The sequence below is a fragment of the Octodon degus genome, unplaced genomic scaffold (genome assembly GCF_000260255.1).
Source record: "Octodon degus isolate 3935 unplaced genomic scaffold, OctDeg1.0 scaffold00105, whole genome shotgun sequence".
Classification (NCBI taxonomy): Eukaryota; Metazoa; Chordata; class Mammalia; order Rodentia; family Octodontidae; genus Octodon; species Octodon degus.
The window spans coordinates 6,304,641-6,322,773 of NW_004524681.1; the positions used below are offsets into that span (position 1 = coordinate 6,304,641).

An 18,133-nucleotide genomic window follows, 5' to 3' on the forward strand; every position below is an offset into this window, starting at 1 on the left:
CAGTATTCTTCCCAGTCCACGGAAGATTTCTTCTCCCAAAGTAATTTTTATGACCACTCTAGTATCTTTAAATAAAATTGTCTAGTTAATTTCTCCTAGTTTCTCTTTGATTTCTGGATACAGATTGTTGGTGGTGGCTCTGTCTTCGGCCGGTGGCCTTCCAAAAATGGAATGCGACCCTAGGAACTTTTCACTTTCTCTGGCTCAGTTGTTTGCTAGTCATCTTTCCCTCTGTTCTCACCTTTGCCCTCCCATACTTATGGGTACCACTGCTGCGCCAAAATGTCCGCTTACTGGCGTTTCTTGGGTGTCGCAGGATTTGCCAAAGCCAGGTGCTGGGCACTAGAGATGCCTTTCCCCCACCGGTATCACCTGATGAGCAGGAAGCCACAGCGCTCAGGACGGAGGTGCTCCTGGTAGACAGGGGCTGCCACACACGGGGCAGAAATGGAGCCAGTGATGACTGCGCCTTTGCCTCAGGCCCAGGTTGCATCAGCCGGCCTGGAGGACAAGATCTCTTTACCCTCCGTACCACCCAGAGGACTCTCCTTGGATAAGCTAACACGGAAGGGGCCACGTGTGAACTCACAAGTGATCACTCTGTTTTAAAATAGATTGCTGTTCAATATTTTGGGGCTGGTATTTCCAATACCAGATAAGTGCCTGCCTTTCAGACCAATATGGCCTCTGCTGTGGCAAAAGGCCACGGAGCACAGGGTGGTTGGTGTGCTAACTCATGCCTTTTGTGGGCGACCTTCCCCGAATCAGGGCAGGTCTGCCTCAAGGGCTCTTTTCTTTCACTAAGGCTGGCTGTACTAGCTGCATCTTCCTCATGCGTAACCTTGAAAGAGTGAAGAGAGGGAATCTCTAAAATGTTGAACACAAATTCCTCTGTGTCCCAAAGAGCAGTACTTTTCTTCATTACAGAGTGAAAAACATCAGATTAAGTGGTGTCTGAAGTTAAATTTAGATGGCAACACAGAAGTGAAAATGCTTCCTTTCTTCCTACCGCCCTTGGAGTTTTGCTACCTAGAAGAGAACACCATGGGACAAAGGCCAGGGCCCGAAGAAGAGCAGCGTCCGTATGACGACAGGCACCAAAGAGAGGGGCCGGTGGAAGTCGTACGTCCACACCCTCAGTGATGGACATGCAGGAGGACTCTGCCAGTGGCACGGTCCCCAGCAGATGGGCAGAGACTAGCCAGAAAGACGGAGAAGGAAATAAGAGCTTAGAGACAAAGGAATACAGGAGCAGGTTACTGTGAGCGCAACAGGAAATGGGATTTCAGACAGAAATGATGGAAAACGTTTTGTAATGTTAAATTGTTTACATATTAGGTTTAGTGTACCATGACCAATGAGTTCCAGAAAATCTTTCTTCACCTTTGGGACCATCTCATGGAGATCTAACATATATAGTGTTTTCAAACGTCATTGCTATGGGCGGAGTGTTTGTGCTTCTCCAACAGTCATTCGTTGAAGCTCTCATGTGTAATGTGTCGGTGTTTGGACTTGGGCCTTCTGGAGGTGCCTAGGTTTGGCTCTCTCGAGGGTAGGGCTGTCCCTGCCTCCCAAAGGGTTAGTGTCCAAGCAGAGCAAGACCAGGATTCTTTCTGTACTTGCTGTGTGAAGACAGGGAGAAAGAGGCCATTTGTAAGTGAAAAAGAGGCGCTTAGCAGGAATGAGCGTGGCCACCCTCTCACTTGCTTTTTTAGCTCCTCACCCTGCGAAGTTAATATCTGTCATTTGTGTCACCTGGGCTATGATCTTTAGTCATAGCAGCCTGAACTAAGACAATAATGGAGTCCACGAATGTGACAACTACTAAGGGTTCAAATGATGCCATGGTTGGAAGATATTTAAATGATCATTTCAATTTTGTCATTTAAAACAAATTGTGGAGCCAGCACTTTGTTCTTCCGAGGAGTTAGGTGCTTTGTACCTCCTCCTTCAGACCTTGGGCTGGAAGCCCTGAGCTCCTAAAAGCCAGAGTGGCTCTGCAGGGGCGGTGCATGAAGACAGCTGCTTCTGCAGTTTCTCCACCAGCACTTCTGGTCTGGGCTGCCTCGCCGGTAACTGAGGTCACTTAGCAAGCACCTTGACGGCTCAGGTCCCAAGAGTGTAACAGAGACCAGGTCCTGGAAGGACAGTTCTAAATTGCTTCCTGACCCATTCTAACATTGCTCCTTATTGGGCTCAGCATCATAAAACACCTCCTTCCTCCTCGCATTCTGGGAAGCTGAGGCAGGAGGATGACATTTGAGGCCTCACTGGGCAATTTAGCAATTTAGCAAGAGTCTCTGTCTCAAAATTAAAAACAAAACAAAACAGAAGGGCTAGGGTTGTAGCTCAGTGGTAAGAGCACCCTTGGGTGCCATCCCCAGCAACACACACACACACACACACACACACACACACACACACACTGCTTCCCATTCCAATGTGTCTGATGGTCCTGTCATACTCATTCAAAGGCCCTTCTTTTCCTGTCGTATGAGGAGGCCATTCCAGGAGCCTCAGACTCATCTGCCCCATGATCCTTAGCCACAGCGAGCACACAGTCGCCCGTCTGTGACTCATCTTCGCTGCTTCCTACCTCTCTTTGTTGGGCTTCACGTTGATGTCACCAATGATGTGGATGTCGGCAAATTTTATCCTAAATTTGCTCAGCAGAGAAGCCATGCTGAAAACAGAGGAGAAAAAAACACTTCGTCACTGCATGCTTAACTGATTTTTTCCATCAAAGTTGTTTTTGGTGTGTGTTTGAGTTAAGATATCAAAAACAGTCCTATCTTATTTCAGCCTTGCTTTTGGGCAGAGCCCTCTGGGTTTAGATCTTCAGCATTGTGATGCTTGCAGGATAGGACAGCGTGGAGCACGCTGTCCCCTGCAGGCAGAAGGAAGCTTTGGGGAAGAGGAAGCCAGCTCCGCATCTGTCTTTTGGGAATGAGATGGCAAAGCTGTCCACGCATCCCTGTTATGTGAAATCTAGCAAGTCTTCATGCCTGTTGGCTATTATCTTGCTGATAACTTTTAGAGTAATCAGTAAAACTGACAAATTAATAATTATTACAGCATTCGAAGCATTTTTCAGATTTTTGATATAATTTTAAAGTTATAGAAATATTATAGGGACCGTGCATGAAGGGAGCGCCCAGATTTACCAGCTGTTTATTATGTCCTGTTTGTCATTCTTCTATCCATGTGTCCAATATTTTAAAATAATTTATATAAACCAGATCGCTTGTATCCTTAAGTATTTCAGTGAGCAGTTTCTAAGAGTAAGGACATTCTCTTATGTAGAGTACAGTTTTTGTTGTTGTTGGAGACAAGGTCTAGCTGTGTAGTTCAGGCTGGTTTTGAACTCACGATATAATCCAGGCTGGTCTCAAACCTCTATAAGCTCCTCCTGCCTCAGCCTCCCAAGTTCTGGGATTACAGGTATGCGCCACCATGCCTGGCAATGAGTACAATTTTTTTTTTTTTTGTGGAACCGGGGATTGAACTCAGGCCCTTGCGCTTACCAGGGAAGTGCTTATTCCACTGAGCTATCTCCCTGGCTCCTGAGTACAATTTTTGAAAGCAAAATTTTTAACATAGATGACATGCTATCATCTCATCTTCAAACCATCTTCAAACTTCATCAGTACTAGATCAGTTCTACCATAGCAAAGTACTAGAGTTTGTAAGAAACCTAGATTAGTATAGATACCATGTTAGTTTCTATTTTATCATGATTCTCTTTAGAAGAATTAAATACGTAGAATACTAATGTATGTGCATTATATTGTTTTAATGGAAAATATTTATATATTCACTAATATGTGTGTGTGTGTGACATCCTCTTAAGAGAACAAAATATGAAAAACGAGGGGCTGGGAAAAAGCTCAGCTGTCTCTGCCTGAGTAGCAAGGTCAAGGTCCAGGATGGCACCATGTGTCATTCCGATCTTGGACCCCTCAGTGTGCTGTGACAGCCCTGAAACCAGGTGGCTCACACCTGCAATCTCAGCACTGGGGAGGCTGAGACAGGAGAATCACTGAGTGCAAGCTGTACAGTGCGACCCTGTACCAAATAAATACATACAAACATACAAATTTTTAAAAAATGAACACAAGCCTTGTCATTATTCTGTGATTTCTGGAAGTGCTTGAAGTCAGGATGACACTGGGCCACGCAGGACCGAGACTGCTAGGGGGTCCTCAGTTACCATCAGAGCCCTGAGACATGCCATGTTCGTAAAACTGCTTTCTGAGTAAAGCAATGTAATACCTCCAGAGCTACGAGCTGGGACTTCTTCTGTGAGTGACAAGAGCTCTGGCCAATCACTCATTTAGACTTTTTCGAGTTCTACACAAGATTCTGGGGACCCAGATCTGTCCACTGGCTGTCACAGAGCTGCTGAGCTCCTCGGTGACAGGCGTGGGTTTTGCGCTTAGCTCTGTTTCGCGTGCGCTGTGCTGCGACTGCCTGGCATGAGCGAGTGGCTTTGTGTTCTCCCCGGAGAAACACTCACACAGATTCTTCTAGGATCTGCCTCCCTTGGATGCGTTTACTAGTCAGAACAATGACCAACATTACACAAGATGCCAAATTCCTTTTGGAAAGCATTTGTGTCAGGGGATAAGGGGACTGGCAGACAGCGATTTGAAGAATTATGCTAATAATTTATTGGCCAGAAAACCAAGTAAACCTGAGATGCATTATGGTGGCTTTGTGCCTTAAATCTATCGTGCACTTAAGCCACTCAAAGCTCTTAAAATCACAACATGCAAGCAACTGACATCTGAAATGACGGAATTCGCCAAAGGGAAACTTCTTACGCGATTTTTTCTTCTTCAATGCGGTTGATCTTCCCTCCCACATAGATCCGTAGTTTACAATCTTTCCACTTTTTTCTAAGAGTCAAGATATAGGGGATAAGGAGTGTTAACCCTGAAACAAAGAGGAAATCAAGAGAGAAAAGATGAGTATCTCTCACTGAAAGAAAAGCGCCAAGTTTATATCTTCATGCATTCCTACATTCATGGCTCTTAAATAATTCACAACCTTTGAGAACACAGAAGCGTTATTCTTTAACTGGTACTGCTTTCATATGCCTTCCTGTGCAGTTGCTTAGTTTATCAAAACAGGAATTCTGCTCCCTACTGTGCATTCTGGAACATTCTGGAAGGGTTTTTTTTTTTTTTTTTACCTCCATCATCAAACAGCCACCAGACATCAATTGTTCCTTTTCCTTGTTTGTTTTTGAACTGAGTGCTGGCTTCCACCAGCTTCTGGTTGAACTCCCCCACGTGCCTCGACTGGAGGGTATTAATGCTGCTCTCTGAAATGAAAGGGACAGCCACGGGTCACTCTGTCTGTGAGTCTAGAAACAAAGTAAATTGCCAATAAACCTACTCATGAAAACAGAGGCGAGGCCATGAACTCATGTTTCTTTTTTTTTTTTTTTTTTTTTTTTTTTTTTTTTATTTATGAGAGAGAGAGAGAGAGAGAGAGAGAGAGAGAGAGAGAGAGAGAGGTGTGTGTGTGGCCAGCTCAGCCCACCAGGGGGCGGGGCTGGCTGGCATGTGGTGCTGGGGGATTGAACCGCGGTCCCTGATGCGTTGCTAAGCTTGTTCTAAGTAGGTGCTCTAGACCACTGAGCCATCTCTCCAGCCCCTCATGTTTCTTTATACCTATTGATAAAGAGCTCTACTCTTCAAAGGGCAGAGATAAAGGATGAGTCCTCAAAAATGTAGGCTCCCTCAATCATGAAATAAAACTTTGGTATTGGCCCTATGATCATAATTTTCGTAATAAAGCAGCAGGTTGTTTCCATATCCTTAACTAGTCTGTCTCGGGGTAGAATTATTGTTGAAGCATCACAGTGTTAAATAATTTGATATCCCAACTCGGATGCAAATCAAATGAAGTAACACTTTCAGATTTACTTGGAAATTGAGCCTGTAGGTGATTGGGCTTTCTAGAGATAAGCAAAAGCATCAAAAATATTCTTTCGTGGGATAATTCATTTATGGAAGCGCTGTTTGGGCGCAAGGTGCACGGAGGTCGATTCTGGAGTCGGCTGGGGAACATGCACATCGGAAGTTGGCACCTGATTCCACAGTTGGCCTGGGTCGTTATTCTTTTGCATTCTTTTCAAGGAAACGTTCTGTGAAGCCAAGGTAAAACCACCCCATAAAGGTATTTGACTCTGAGTTGCAAAAATCCAGGAGGCATAAAAAAGAAGAATCCTGGGCCAGGGAGATGGCTCAGTAGAATAAGTTCTTGCCTGGCAAGCACAAGGGCCTGAGTTCAATCCCCGGTTCAAAAAAAAAAAAGAATCCTGAGTTATAATCAAGGGTGCCCATGAAACACTTACAACAGTTTTTTAAAAATAAACTTTCCACTTGAATGTGGCTACAGTGCACGTGTTGAGCAGAAGCCTCGCTCCTGTCTGTCAGAAGGGTTTCCTCGCAGCCCCGTGTCATTTCTGTGCCTGTGAGGCTGACTTCATCGCGCCTTCATCTCAAAGGCAGCATCGGTGTGGGGTTCTGTGTCGAGAGACAGCCTCTCTGATCTGGCAGCTTCTGAGGACGGTTTGCTCTGGCTTTGCTTTCTTTGCCGGCTTGGGGCCTGTCAGCTCTGAAGTAATGATCTTATATTGCTTCTGAGCTGAGCCAGCAAGAAAGTAAATTCATGTTCAGAATCGGCGAAATTGCCCGCCCTCCCAGGCCAGGCAGAGGATGGCGAGGCGCTGCTGAGTTCCTGGAGAAAGGCTCCGTCTTGGTCTTGATCCAGAACCGGAAGCACGGCCACTACCTCATGCCCACAGGAACAAGCAGGCCCAATTTAGAGCTCTGTTTGAACTGTGGGTACCGGAAGCAGGGCAAGGCCTTCTGCGTTTGCTTTTCTGAACACAGAGATGGGCCGATCTTCAGAGAAGCGCATTTTTGCAATGTAGCGACGGGCTGCCGGGATTGGCAGCATGCCTGCTTCCACGCAAGAGGACGTCAGCGCTTCCCTCTCCCAAGCAGAAAGAAGACGGAATCAGGCCGCCCCTGTGGCACTTTTCATTGCTTATCTAGATTGAATCGCTGAACAGCACCTCTTTCCTGGATAATTAGTTTTTGCCACAATAAACCAAATAATTGGAAAGGAAGGAAGGCACTTTAAAAAGTTTTATTGTAATTTTTGCTCCGGGAAGTCCTGCTAGAACTCCAACTTTAGGCTCAAACATGTTATTTTTGTGGAAAGCGTCTTTTTTTAAAAAGTGAGTAGTAAGTAGAAAGTGCTCTCGCAGTCCCCGGGGTATCCCCAGAACCTGACGGTAACTCTAGCATTCAGAGTGGGATGATAATTGTATTCTCATCATTCTTTGTAAATATCTAAAAATTTCATAGACAGGTGAAACGTCATATTTGGCCCATGGAACACGCGAAAGAGAACCATACTATTAATTAGGTAGGAAATGGCCTTTAAAAAGGGCTGTCTACTGTCAACCTAACCAGAAGCCGCTAAGTCTTAGCTGAAATCCTCCAATTTCTCTTGGAGACACTCTCAGAAGAATAATCTTTCCCAGTCTCACACCAGCACATGACTTGAGTCATTTTAAGGTAGTTGGGTATTAAAAAAAAAATACGTGCAAGTGCTCTGATTTTCTACCAGCAGGGGTCGCTGTGGACCTCATTAAAAACCTGCAGGGGTTTTTGAAAAGGCAGTTTTTAAAAATCAGACATTTGAATCATCTATTTATGAAACCTAAATTTTCCCAAGTTTTGGTCCTCTGTCCTTGAATACGTTTCAGACATTCAGAAATAAGTTTACTATTTAAACCAAGAACTACAGATAATAATTCATGTCCCTTTGTGATGAATATTGCATGCTTGTTGTGAGGTTAGGGTTCCGGTTGGATGCCCCCTTAGTATACTAGCCAATTTTAGGTCCCGAGGAAGGTAACTGGGGTGTAGATAGGATAGTTTGAGTCCTGGTTCTTAAGTTCCTATCCTCTTCCCCTTTCAGTTAATACATCTTTTCTCTCTGCTGAAGTACTGAGTGAGGGGTGATCGAAATGCAGGATGAAGGCTTAAAACAAGAACAGTCGTTAGAGCAGAGGACATGTTGCCATTCATTCCCTGAGACATTCATTCCCTGAGAATGCTCCCCTTTGATGCGAACACAGTTCTTGTTTTGCCACTTTCTGGCGTTCTAGAAATTCTCCTCTCTGGACGCCTTTGAGAGGTACAATAAAAAGTACGGCGACTGCTGCAGCCGAGCTCTCCCCAGAGGAGGGCAGCTCATGAAAACGCCCCGCTGGGTCCTCCTCGCCCACCTAATTCGCCGGGCCTGGCACCACGTGACTCATGGCTCCTCCCCAAAGTCAGAACAACCACGCAAGAGAAGCGTGTTGAATCATTTCGGGACATCGAGGCAGGCAGGATGGCACCGCTGAGACCCTCAGCAAAGGGGCCTTCAGGGCTGCTGCCGAAAGCGCAAGGAACCAAGGGATGCGTGCGTGCGAAGCAAGCGCGAGATTAATGATGATGTGTCTTCTACTGCAGCAAATTTTTAAAAATTTAAACATTCCTTGTCGTTTCTGATCACACTTTGGATAACTCCCGAACCAACTACTGCTGTTTTATTTCGTTTCTTTTTTACTCTTTCCATGATGTTGTCATTTGAAAATCACTTTTTTACAGTAACATGGTTCAAAATACTTAATGATGGCGACAGACGATGGTACCCGCCACCTTTTACCTGTATCACTTCTCAAAGTCTTGGATGTGGGCTTCTGACTCCAAGGTGCCCACCCCCGTGGCTTACCTTCAAGTTCACGTGCTTGTGAGTTTCCAGCGGACTGACCTTTCTTAAGAGGTGGCTTGGTGATGTTCAACTTGCCGGCTTTTTTAAACAAGCCTCGGATGCCCCCGCCCCCGTCCTGGCACTCGCTGTCCTTGATGGTGGCTTCCAGCGCCAGCCGCTCCTGCTCCAGCCTCTCCAGCTCATCTGGGGGAAGCAGACCACATTAGTTGGGTGGTGCGGTGGCCCGCGTTTCCAGGGACAACCTAGAAACTAGCCTAGTGTTCATAATGGTGCTTACGGGGATGAAATGGTCATCAATGCACAACGTGATGTTTTCTGAATGATTTTTTTTAAAAAGTAACACATTTGAGTAAATTCTATTCAGAAAATAATACTATGGCTCAGAAACAGTAGTTACGATGGATGTGACTTGATTTGGGATTTGATTTCTGAGGGCAGCAGATGCTGCGTAATGCCTTCCTTGTTCACTTTCATCTCCAGCAAACAACCTGGGCCACCTTGCTCACTGTAGGTCCCTGATTCCCAGGCCCGCGCCACCAGGTTGGATGTTTTACAACTGGCAGCGACAACACCGCAAAGATACACCCAGGTTATGTCAGGTGCGCCGCAATGATTCCCCACTCCAGATGTCAAACTACAGAGCAGGAATGAAGCGAAGATGACCAAATCCTGCAACAAACTTCTCTGAACTCTCAGTACAGATTGCAGTGAAAACCAGCCGATACCCATGGCTTCTGCTCAGCAAAATACTCAGCAGAATCTAAGCATTCAAAGCTGAGATTCTGGGTGCCTGCCACAGTGGGAACGAGGCTCAGAGGACAGCGGGGCCTGAAATCAGCACTCCTGGCCCGAGGTGCAGAGCCCCGGCTGAGTGCTGAAGTCTGGGCAGGAGGCCCTTTTTATCTTTCTTGGATTCTGATTGTGACAAAAATTTCCTAGCTGCTGTGTAATATGTCACGTCACTCTTTGACCTCACCCTGTCCTGGGTCAGGGCAAATTGGGACTTAAAAGCAGTCTCATACTAGTGCCCCGCCGAGGAGCCCTTTGCTTACCCTGGGCTAGTGGAAAGCCTAGCTGCCTCGTCACAGGACCCCAGCTGGGCAGCTGCTCCAGAGCCTGCTGTCTTGTCTGTCTGTACAGTGAGGCTGCATGCGCTCCAGATCACGTCCCAACTAAACCTGTCAGGACAGGCCCATTCCTGGACGGTGCTGCTAGTCAGCTCCACGGAATCGTCAGGCCCCTGTCCAGGGCTTAGCAATTAATCTTTTGCCGGTGGCATGAGATTTGAGGTCAAATCACCCATGTGATTTCCCCAGAGCTTCAACGGTCCTCCAGATCAGCAGCTGTAGTGAACTGGAGAAATCAGGTGGTTGCTATTCAAGCGCGGATGGGAGTTGCTTCCCTCTGACATTGAAAGGGGCAGACAGACCATGTTGCTCAGAGTGTTGTGACCCAGGGTCTCTCTGTCCCCATGCCCTTATGTGACTTTAGGCAAGTCATGACGCTTTGCTGTGCCTCAGGTTTCCTATCTGCGAAATGGAAAACTGTGACCCTTTCCCACCCTACCAGTCTTTTGTGCAGTGCTTGGGAGCTTTGCAATGAACAAGCCAAGGATTATGGTCTATAGGCGGCCTGCTTACGCACCTGTGCACACGCGCCTGCGCATAGAGTATTGCGAGAAACCCTGGAGTTTCACAGTTATTGCTTGTTGCATGCTCTGGGGTGCAGGGAATGTACTGGGTTTTATTCTTTCCCAAGGAACTCTGAGAGCCTCGTTACGATTGTCCTCAAAGCGAAGCGCATGCGACCTCCAAAGGTTAAGTAACCCATCTGATACCACCTTGTGAATGGAGGGTTCGGGCGCCGGGGTGTCTGCTTGACTTCCAGGCCGGATGACCTGGCCCTGAAGACCTTCCTGTGGCCAGTGACTACCTGCGCACAGTCGCTCTCCTAACCCCCAACTCCCCATCGTTGGGCGAATTCGCAGGTACTGAATGCAATGCCAAGAGAGTTGCCGGCACTGCAGTCCTAGAAGATGCCATCGTGATGGGAGGGCTGTAAGGACGGGGGAGTCATGGGGAGGCTGCCCATGGTGGTGTGGCCTTGGCCCTGGGGACAGCGCTCTCATGGCTAGCCAGCCTCTTGGGGTGCAGGAGGCAGCTGAGGGGGCTCTTTGCAGGCCCCGTGAAGTACTTAAGTGGGGGTCCCGGGGCGGGGGGCTGCCCTGCAGAGGAGGAGGCCCTTCTGTTCCTCTTTCCGGCAGGCTGCGGCTTAGCCTGTGATTAGCCACTAATTGCCGTGTTCTTTGTCCTGTAGTTTGGACAAAGAAGGAGCAAAGATAAATCCTCTTTTGTGAGCGAGTCGGCTGGCTGGGCAGGCTGGGAGCGGTGCCAGCAACTTGCTGGAAGGTAAGAGACAGCCTGGCCCGGCAGAGCGGGTGGCGGAGGCCCTGCCTGGGAGACAAAGCCTAGGGCCACCGGAGAGCTTCAGACCCAGCTACTCTCAAGGACCCTGCAACAGAGGCGGGCGGAGCCTGTTCTAAGGGCCAAGCAGGCTCTTATCTTTTTTTGCTGTCTTACACATTTCAGTCCCACACAGTGGGACTTGCAATGTCTTGCAAGATCTCCAGTGATCTTGAGAGTTCTTATTAGAGTTACTTCTTAATTATTCACTTTGTAAGTGGCAGAGGGCCTGCTTAGCACAGGACAATGACCCGCACTGCATGCCCAGTGCTACCGGAAGGGCTGTCCCGACGGGCTTGGTTCTGTGTTGTTGCCTAGTGGACTGCCTGCCTCTGTGTACATAAGAAATGAGGAGACTTTGTCAAAATGTTTCTTTCAGCTGGAAAACTACACAGCTGCCTTGCAGATGTATACTTATACATTCGTCACACCAGGGCGACATCCCCCAGGTGGAGACTGTGGGTGGAGAGCTCCAAGCTGACAGAGAGGAGCCATCCCACCACGCCAGTCACCATCGACACCACTATCACAAGACCTTCAGCACTAGTCGCTGCAGGGCCCTCGCCACACAGCGTCTCATGTGATGCCCGTCCTGGGTCCAGGCTGCGCTGGAGGCAGTGCCCTGGCTTTCTGAAAGGAAAACTTGGGCTCAGAAGGCTCAAGCAATTATTCCAGGGCCACGCAGCTAGCAATGCGCACCTTCTGCGTTTCGCCCTCTTTGGGCTGTCTGCCTGCCTTCTCTTTACCCCTGGGGTCACAATAGTGGGAGAGAAAGTGTAGGCTCCAGGCTCTCTCAGTGGAGAGTCGGTTCTGACGGGTTTCCTCACTCCCACGCCAAACAGCTCTCACTGCCAGAACAGAGGCCCCAGCCTCATCTCAAGCACACAGCAAACCCGCTCCTGATGGCGGTCGGCTACCGCATTTTCAAGCCCTTTATAAATGGAACCCGTGTTAACCAATTGGAGCAACTGTATTTTAAAATTCAATTTAGCTGTCAAAATGGCCTCAACTGTTCTACCATCAATCTTATCTTTCTTTAAAGATGATGGCTTTTAGTAGTAGGCAGTGGCCTACACATCACCATCTGCTTCGAATCTGAAGGATGGAGTGCAGTCAATTAGCCGGTAGCAGAAAGAAGAGCAGAGAAAGCCCCCGGGGAATCACACCCTTCCCACTGGACGGCGTCCTTTCTCTTTATTAATTATTAAATTATGATTCTCTCCCTTTTCAATCAACTCAAAGCCATAAATGCTTATCTCAATCAGCGTGCTGAGCCCCAGGCGAGGCCGGGTAGATCCTGCAACAGGAAGCCATCCTGCAGCAGGCGCGCCCCAATCCAGCAGTTACTTTCCCCAACGCCATCTGTCTTTGTTTTGCTAAGCCACTCACTCAGACCCAGCAGCACCCCGCGAGCTCAGACAGCCATAAATCGTGCAGCGCTCACACGCCACGCTCGACCACAACGGGTCACGAATCACGTTTCATCGCTTTAGTTTCTAGCAGTGCAATTTAGACTCTTTTTTTGTAGTTGGCAAGCTTGCTAAAAACCCCTGGGAAGTAAATAATATGAAATTGTGTGTGTGTGTGTGTGTGTGTGTGTGTGTGTGTATGTGTGTGTAGCGCCAGGCAATAAATTATTATTATTTTTTGTCTTTTTGAGACAGGGTCTGACTATGCAGTTGAGGCTGGCTTTGAGCTCACTTTGTAGCCCAAGCTGGTATTGAACTCCCAGTGATCCTCCTGCCTCAGCCTCCCGAGGGCTGGGATTACACGTGTGCACCACCACACCGGGCTCAGTAAATTAATTTCTTAAGAGAAACTATCCGTCATCAGTATTGTTGCAGTACCTAAGTTAGAATGTTGTAAGCATCGATCTAATTTATACAAAAAGTCATTCTCCTCACGTAAGCCAGTGACACAGTATAGAAATAATCGCCATCAGCTGGTAAATTACCTATAAAGTTGATTTCGATTCACCGCTTTATTAACCACAGTGTATGTGCACCCTGAATTGCTAATATTTCCTTTAAATTATAATCTGTGGTGATACCACGGGGCTGTGTTGGGAAACCTCCGATGATAATCATTAACACAGTGTAATGCAATACTTAAGATTTATCAGGCTCTTATTAACTCTGTATTACAGTATAATATAATGAAATGCAAGCTTATTTCTTCCAATTCAAAATCTAATATGATGCTTGTGCCATAAATTAAGTAAACTTCAAAATAATGCATGGGACTGCAGGATAAAGTTAATTTCTGTCATTAATGCTGTTGTTTATACATGTTCTTCATTGTTTTTTGTTTGCTTACCCTAGATACTTGGAGCTTATAATTATTTGATTAACATCCAACTGTATTTCTCTTTTCTTGACTAAGAAGTAGAAATATTTCAAACATCAAAGTTGATTTAAATAGGCTACATCCCTTGGGAAATTAAGAGGAGGCAGCTCACTGCCAGGGTTCTTGGAGAATTTCTACAGAATTCAGTTACTGCATAACTTTCTAGAAATAAATTGATGGTACATCTCGGCAGATGTGGCAGTGAAGGGCGGGAATAGATCTTCTGGGCCACATCATGTCTGTCACCTCCAAGAGACCAGGCTGATGCACAGTCAGGTGCATGACCTAATACAAATGGTATTTCTCATTCTCGTTTTTTCAGATGGAAATGTAGGATAAGACAAAAGCCAGGAAGAAACTACAGTAAATCCTATGAAGGTGGCAACAGGTCGGGTCCTAGAATTTGGTTCTTGTCATTAGCCTTGGTGTTGGTCTGTTCGAAGGTGTCTGTGGGACAGCTTTGCCCCACTCCCGGCTCTTAGATGTCACCTCTTGTGTGAGTCACTGTCTTCCCGATCTCTCCTTTTCCAAAGGTAGACTAGTGGCTTCCAACAGATGAGGGGTTGTGACCTGTACTCTGCCTATGACTTCCTTTCTAAATCTTGGGCAAGCCTCAGTTTTGTGAGATGGGGGCCAGGCTACTTTCCTCCCAGAGTAGTTGGTGTGTTGTTGTAAGGGAACCCATGCCACATGACCCATGTGGAGGACTTGGAACCATGAGCTATTATTGCTATAAATGTATGACATTCTACCCAAAAGGAATAGAAGTTAGTCATGGTCATGGAGTGGCAGCGAGCGTGTCTAGTCTGGAGATATAAAAGATCCTGTAAGAGGACGGGCTCACGATGTGAGGGTAAGTGCAGGGGACACTCGAGTGTCCCCAGGATGCATCTGCTCTCAGCTTTATGCCTGAGTGTCCCCGAGTCTCCCTCCACTTACCACTGCACCCGCACAGACCTGCGTATCTCAGCGTCAATCCCCACCTCTTGTGCTCCAGTTTTAGAAGCAGCGATTTCCTCTTTCCGGTGAACTTTCCCATTGTGCCTCTCTCTTCATTTCCTGTTGCTCCTGGTTCTTGCGCCATGGGCCATCCCTTTCATTGCCGGCCTCTCCCTCTCCCCCATAACAAATCCCCCCCACCACAGTCCTTATCCTAACTTCTCAAGCTGGCGGCCGCATCCATATCTTCTGCTCTTTACATCTCCTCATTGCTCCGTAATGGCTGCAGCCGGAGTTCCAACACCTTGCTCTATAGAAGTTCCCCTCCCTGAGACTGAGTCCTGTCAACTACATTCACTTCCTGTCTGGATTTTTTTGCTGTTTGGTGGCATTGGCTACTGTCCCATCCTGAGCGCTCTATTTCCATGGCTCCCATGATGTCAGCCTCCCGCTTCTTTTCCTTTTCTGTCCTCTTCTTCCATGCTCCTTCCTTGGGAGCCCCTTTCTTGTGCTTGGAGGTCTCAACCACACACACTCTGGGATCATAGTTTCAACCGCCACCTTACCTGCCATCCAAAAGCCGCACACATTAGGTGGTTGAAACAGAGGAACTTACCTTCTTACGGATGCTGACTATAAGGCCAGGGTGTTAGCAGATACAGTTCTACCCTCAGGCCTCCCTCCCTGGATTGCTTTCCCACTGAGTCCTCACATAGCAGCCCCTAGGTCTCGGTCCTAATCTCCTTTTATAGGGACACTCAGGTTATTGGATTGGGGTCTGCCAATCCAACCCTGTTTACACTCATGACCTGTATGAAGACTGTACCTCCAAATACAGTTGGCATTGTGAAAAATCATAGTGGACATTCACACAGGAACTTGCTGAGGCCTGGGAAAGACCACGCAGCCAATCAGCCTAAACGTATATCTCAGTCTCAGAGTCTGCCTTTAAGATGAGGACAATCAGCTGCTACGGGACACTGCCAGCACAGCTTCCCCCAGGGTGGTATGACATTGAGGCAGGCTTCTCCTTGCTAAAGGCGCACTCCCTTGGGTGTCTCGCACTTCCATCAGTAGCGCTCCCATCAGTTAGCGCAAGACTGTGTTTCACTCCCTCATTTCCTGTGCCTGCGTGTCAGTCGACCTCCAAGACACCTCAGTCCTGTCCTTTCCACTCCCTCCCCACAGAGGCGTCCAGAGAGCACACTGTGTCCATCTCTGGTCCTCTTTCAGTTTTGCTCTACATAACTAAAGACAAGGGCTCCAAGCCCCAAGTTTGACTGCATGACTCCCCCACCTCCTGGGTGGCCCTCACTGTCTACAGAATGTGGCCCCCACTTTTTCATAGGGCAGATGAAGCTTGTAAAGTCAGGACCATCCTCACGTGGGAAACCCAACATTTCCCCATTGTCCACTTCATGTTGCTTGCACTGGTGACACCAATCTGCTTCTGGTGGCCCAGACACCCCACTCCTCCATACACACAGGTCCCCGCCGCCACAAATGCTTTCCTCTTTGCCAAGAATGCTGCTCCCCATCTCATTATTTGTCTCTCCTTCCACATTGCCTAGTTATCTCATCTACTAAGTCACCAATTAATATCCCCCAGAAGGCCTTAGGGGTTAGCTGCCCCTTTTTGCTTTCCCTTTATACCTTATTTATATCTATTATCATACTGATAATACGGCCATTTCCCTTGCTCAGCTGAGTCTCCTGGGGGCATAGACCGAGCCTATTAATCTTATTCAGTGAAGTGACTTCATCCACACCATCCCTGCTATGTAACAAGCACCCCAAACACCCCTTAGTCTTGGTATCATGCTGTCAGCAAACCCAGCTGTGAAATTCAGCTGAAGCAATGGGTTCCCGTCCTGTCTTAATCTCTCAGTAACCCTTCAGACATGTTCTTTACTTCATACACAGAGAGGGTATGTTTAAATTCTGAGAGTAAATAAGTATAGTAAATTTTCTACCGGGAAAAACAAAGCCACTAATCGGAATTAGTATTTCAGTCTCTGACTTAGATTAGTGATTCACAGCTTGATATACTCAGGCTCCTTTCCACCGTAGCTACAGACCAGTTCATAGACTGTTCAAGGCAAAATACATGTTTTTCTGAGGAAAGAATTAATCTTCATTTTCTGAAACATCTTGCAGAAGTTAATTTGGCAGGTTATTTTTACTGAAGGTGTTTATTTTCCTTGATGCTGATTTTGTGGTTTTGTGATAAGAGCAAATAATTGATGACCATCCAGAGAAACACTAGCATTCTGGTTAGCAGGGCAAGAGCCGCCACTTGTGCAGGCAAGGGGAGTACACCGGTGGACACAGGCACATCCGGCCAGCAGGAAAGTTAAACTCGCTGGTCAAGGAGTTTTGTCTGTGTCATTCACTTATTTACCATGACCACCTGGGAGGAAGGCCGGCGCACAATAGGCACTCAGTAAGTATTTGTTTGTTCAATAAATAAAGTACGTACCTTGCACCTGAAGGACCTGAGAGATGTCAAACCCTTGGCTGACTCGGACTATGACCACGCCGATCTCAAAGTCGAATGCATCACTGAAGGGGAAACGGGGGCATTAGTGCTTCTAATTGCTCGGTTAATGCTCAAGCTTTGGGTCAACGTTCAACTTGCTTTTAGGATGTTTGATGTCATGAACCCATTAAAATTTGCTTTAGAATACAGCCAAGAGCTGATGCGTTTTCTGTGTGTTTATTCTTCCTTTGTACCTTTTCAAATTACATTCTGGGTAGAAGCAACTAAATCCTTTATTCTGTAGCCAATTTATTCAAATAATACCATTTGCTAGAATTTTGATGAAAAGCCTGTGACATTCTTTTAACGAATTAAATCTTTTATAAAGTGAGCAAAAGCATCGTGGATACATTTACAACAGCGTTTTACTGGCTGCAAACACCCTTTAAAGAACAGGCTTTTGCCCCTGCCGGGAGGGGGCCTCGTGCACAGCGTCTGCGACGCCAAGCTCACAGCTCAGCCTGCCTCTGCTCCTCCAGGGAGCCTTTGCCTCCGACAGTGCACAGGGCATTCGCAGAGATACCTTTTCGTGGGATTGCTGTGCATCTGAGCATGGCTTTCTCCACACGCAACTCAATGAATTCAGTCACGCAGAAGAGAACCACAGGCTCTTTCAGTCACCTCTGCTCCTGGAGTACGCATTGCCCTGGTTGTAAAGCACACTTGGTCTTTTGAGTCACCTGTGGCCTTTTTCTGTGGGCGTTTCCTTGTGTAATCTTTTACAGGGTGGAAATTAGAATCCCTAACCATTAGGACATCTTCCCCATAAGCTCTGTGGTTTGTGATGGTCCCACCATACACAAATAAGTTCCCAGTAGCCAAAGTCAACCTGAACTTTCAGATGATATAATGAGCTTAATGCAATATAAATATCTACTCAAAATTCAAACCATGAAGCTGACTGATCTTCATTTACCAAAATAGACCCAATTGGCAAAATTTGCCACAAGGTAAATTCCACATAAGCAAATCTTGTCTGTAATTATTCCTGATTATGAAAAAAAACCCCAAAAAACCAGACAATATGTTCTACAGAAATAAC

The 18,133-nt window shown here is 46.9% G+C and overlaps 1 protein-coding gene across 5 annotated transcripts in view; it reads right to left on the minus strand.

The window, feature by feature from the left end:
- Slc12a1 (solute carrier family 12 member 1) overlaps nucleotides 1–18,133 on the minus strand; it is an 82,709-nt gene that overhangs the window by 7,565 nt on the left and 57,011 nt on the right. For all 5 annotated transcript variants that reach the window (XR_002822740.1, XR_002822741.1, XR_002822739.1 and 2 more), the window contains 5 exons: nucleotides 17,032–17,114; nucleotides 8,845–8,988; nucleotides 5,195–5,326; nucleotides 4,824–4,935; nucleotides 2,597–2,683 (listed from right to left, as the gene is read on the minus strand). Coding sequence is in view for 1 of the 5 variants with exons in the window: in XM_023724037.1 (XP_023579805.1) it covers nucleotides 2,597–2,683; nucleotides 4,824–4,935; nucleotides 5,195–5,326; nucleotides 8,845–8,988; nucleotides 17,032–17,114 (558 nt within the window). In the remaining 4 variants the exon portion in view is untranslated. The remainder of the gene's footprint in view (nucleotides 1–2,596; nucleotides 2,684–4,823; nucleotides 4,936–5,194; nucleotides 5,327–8,844; nucleotides 8,989–17,031; nucleotides 17,115–18,133) is intronic.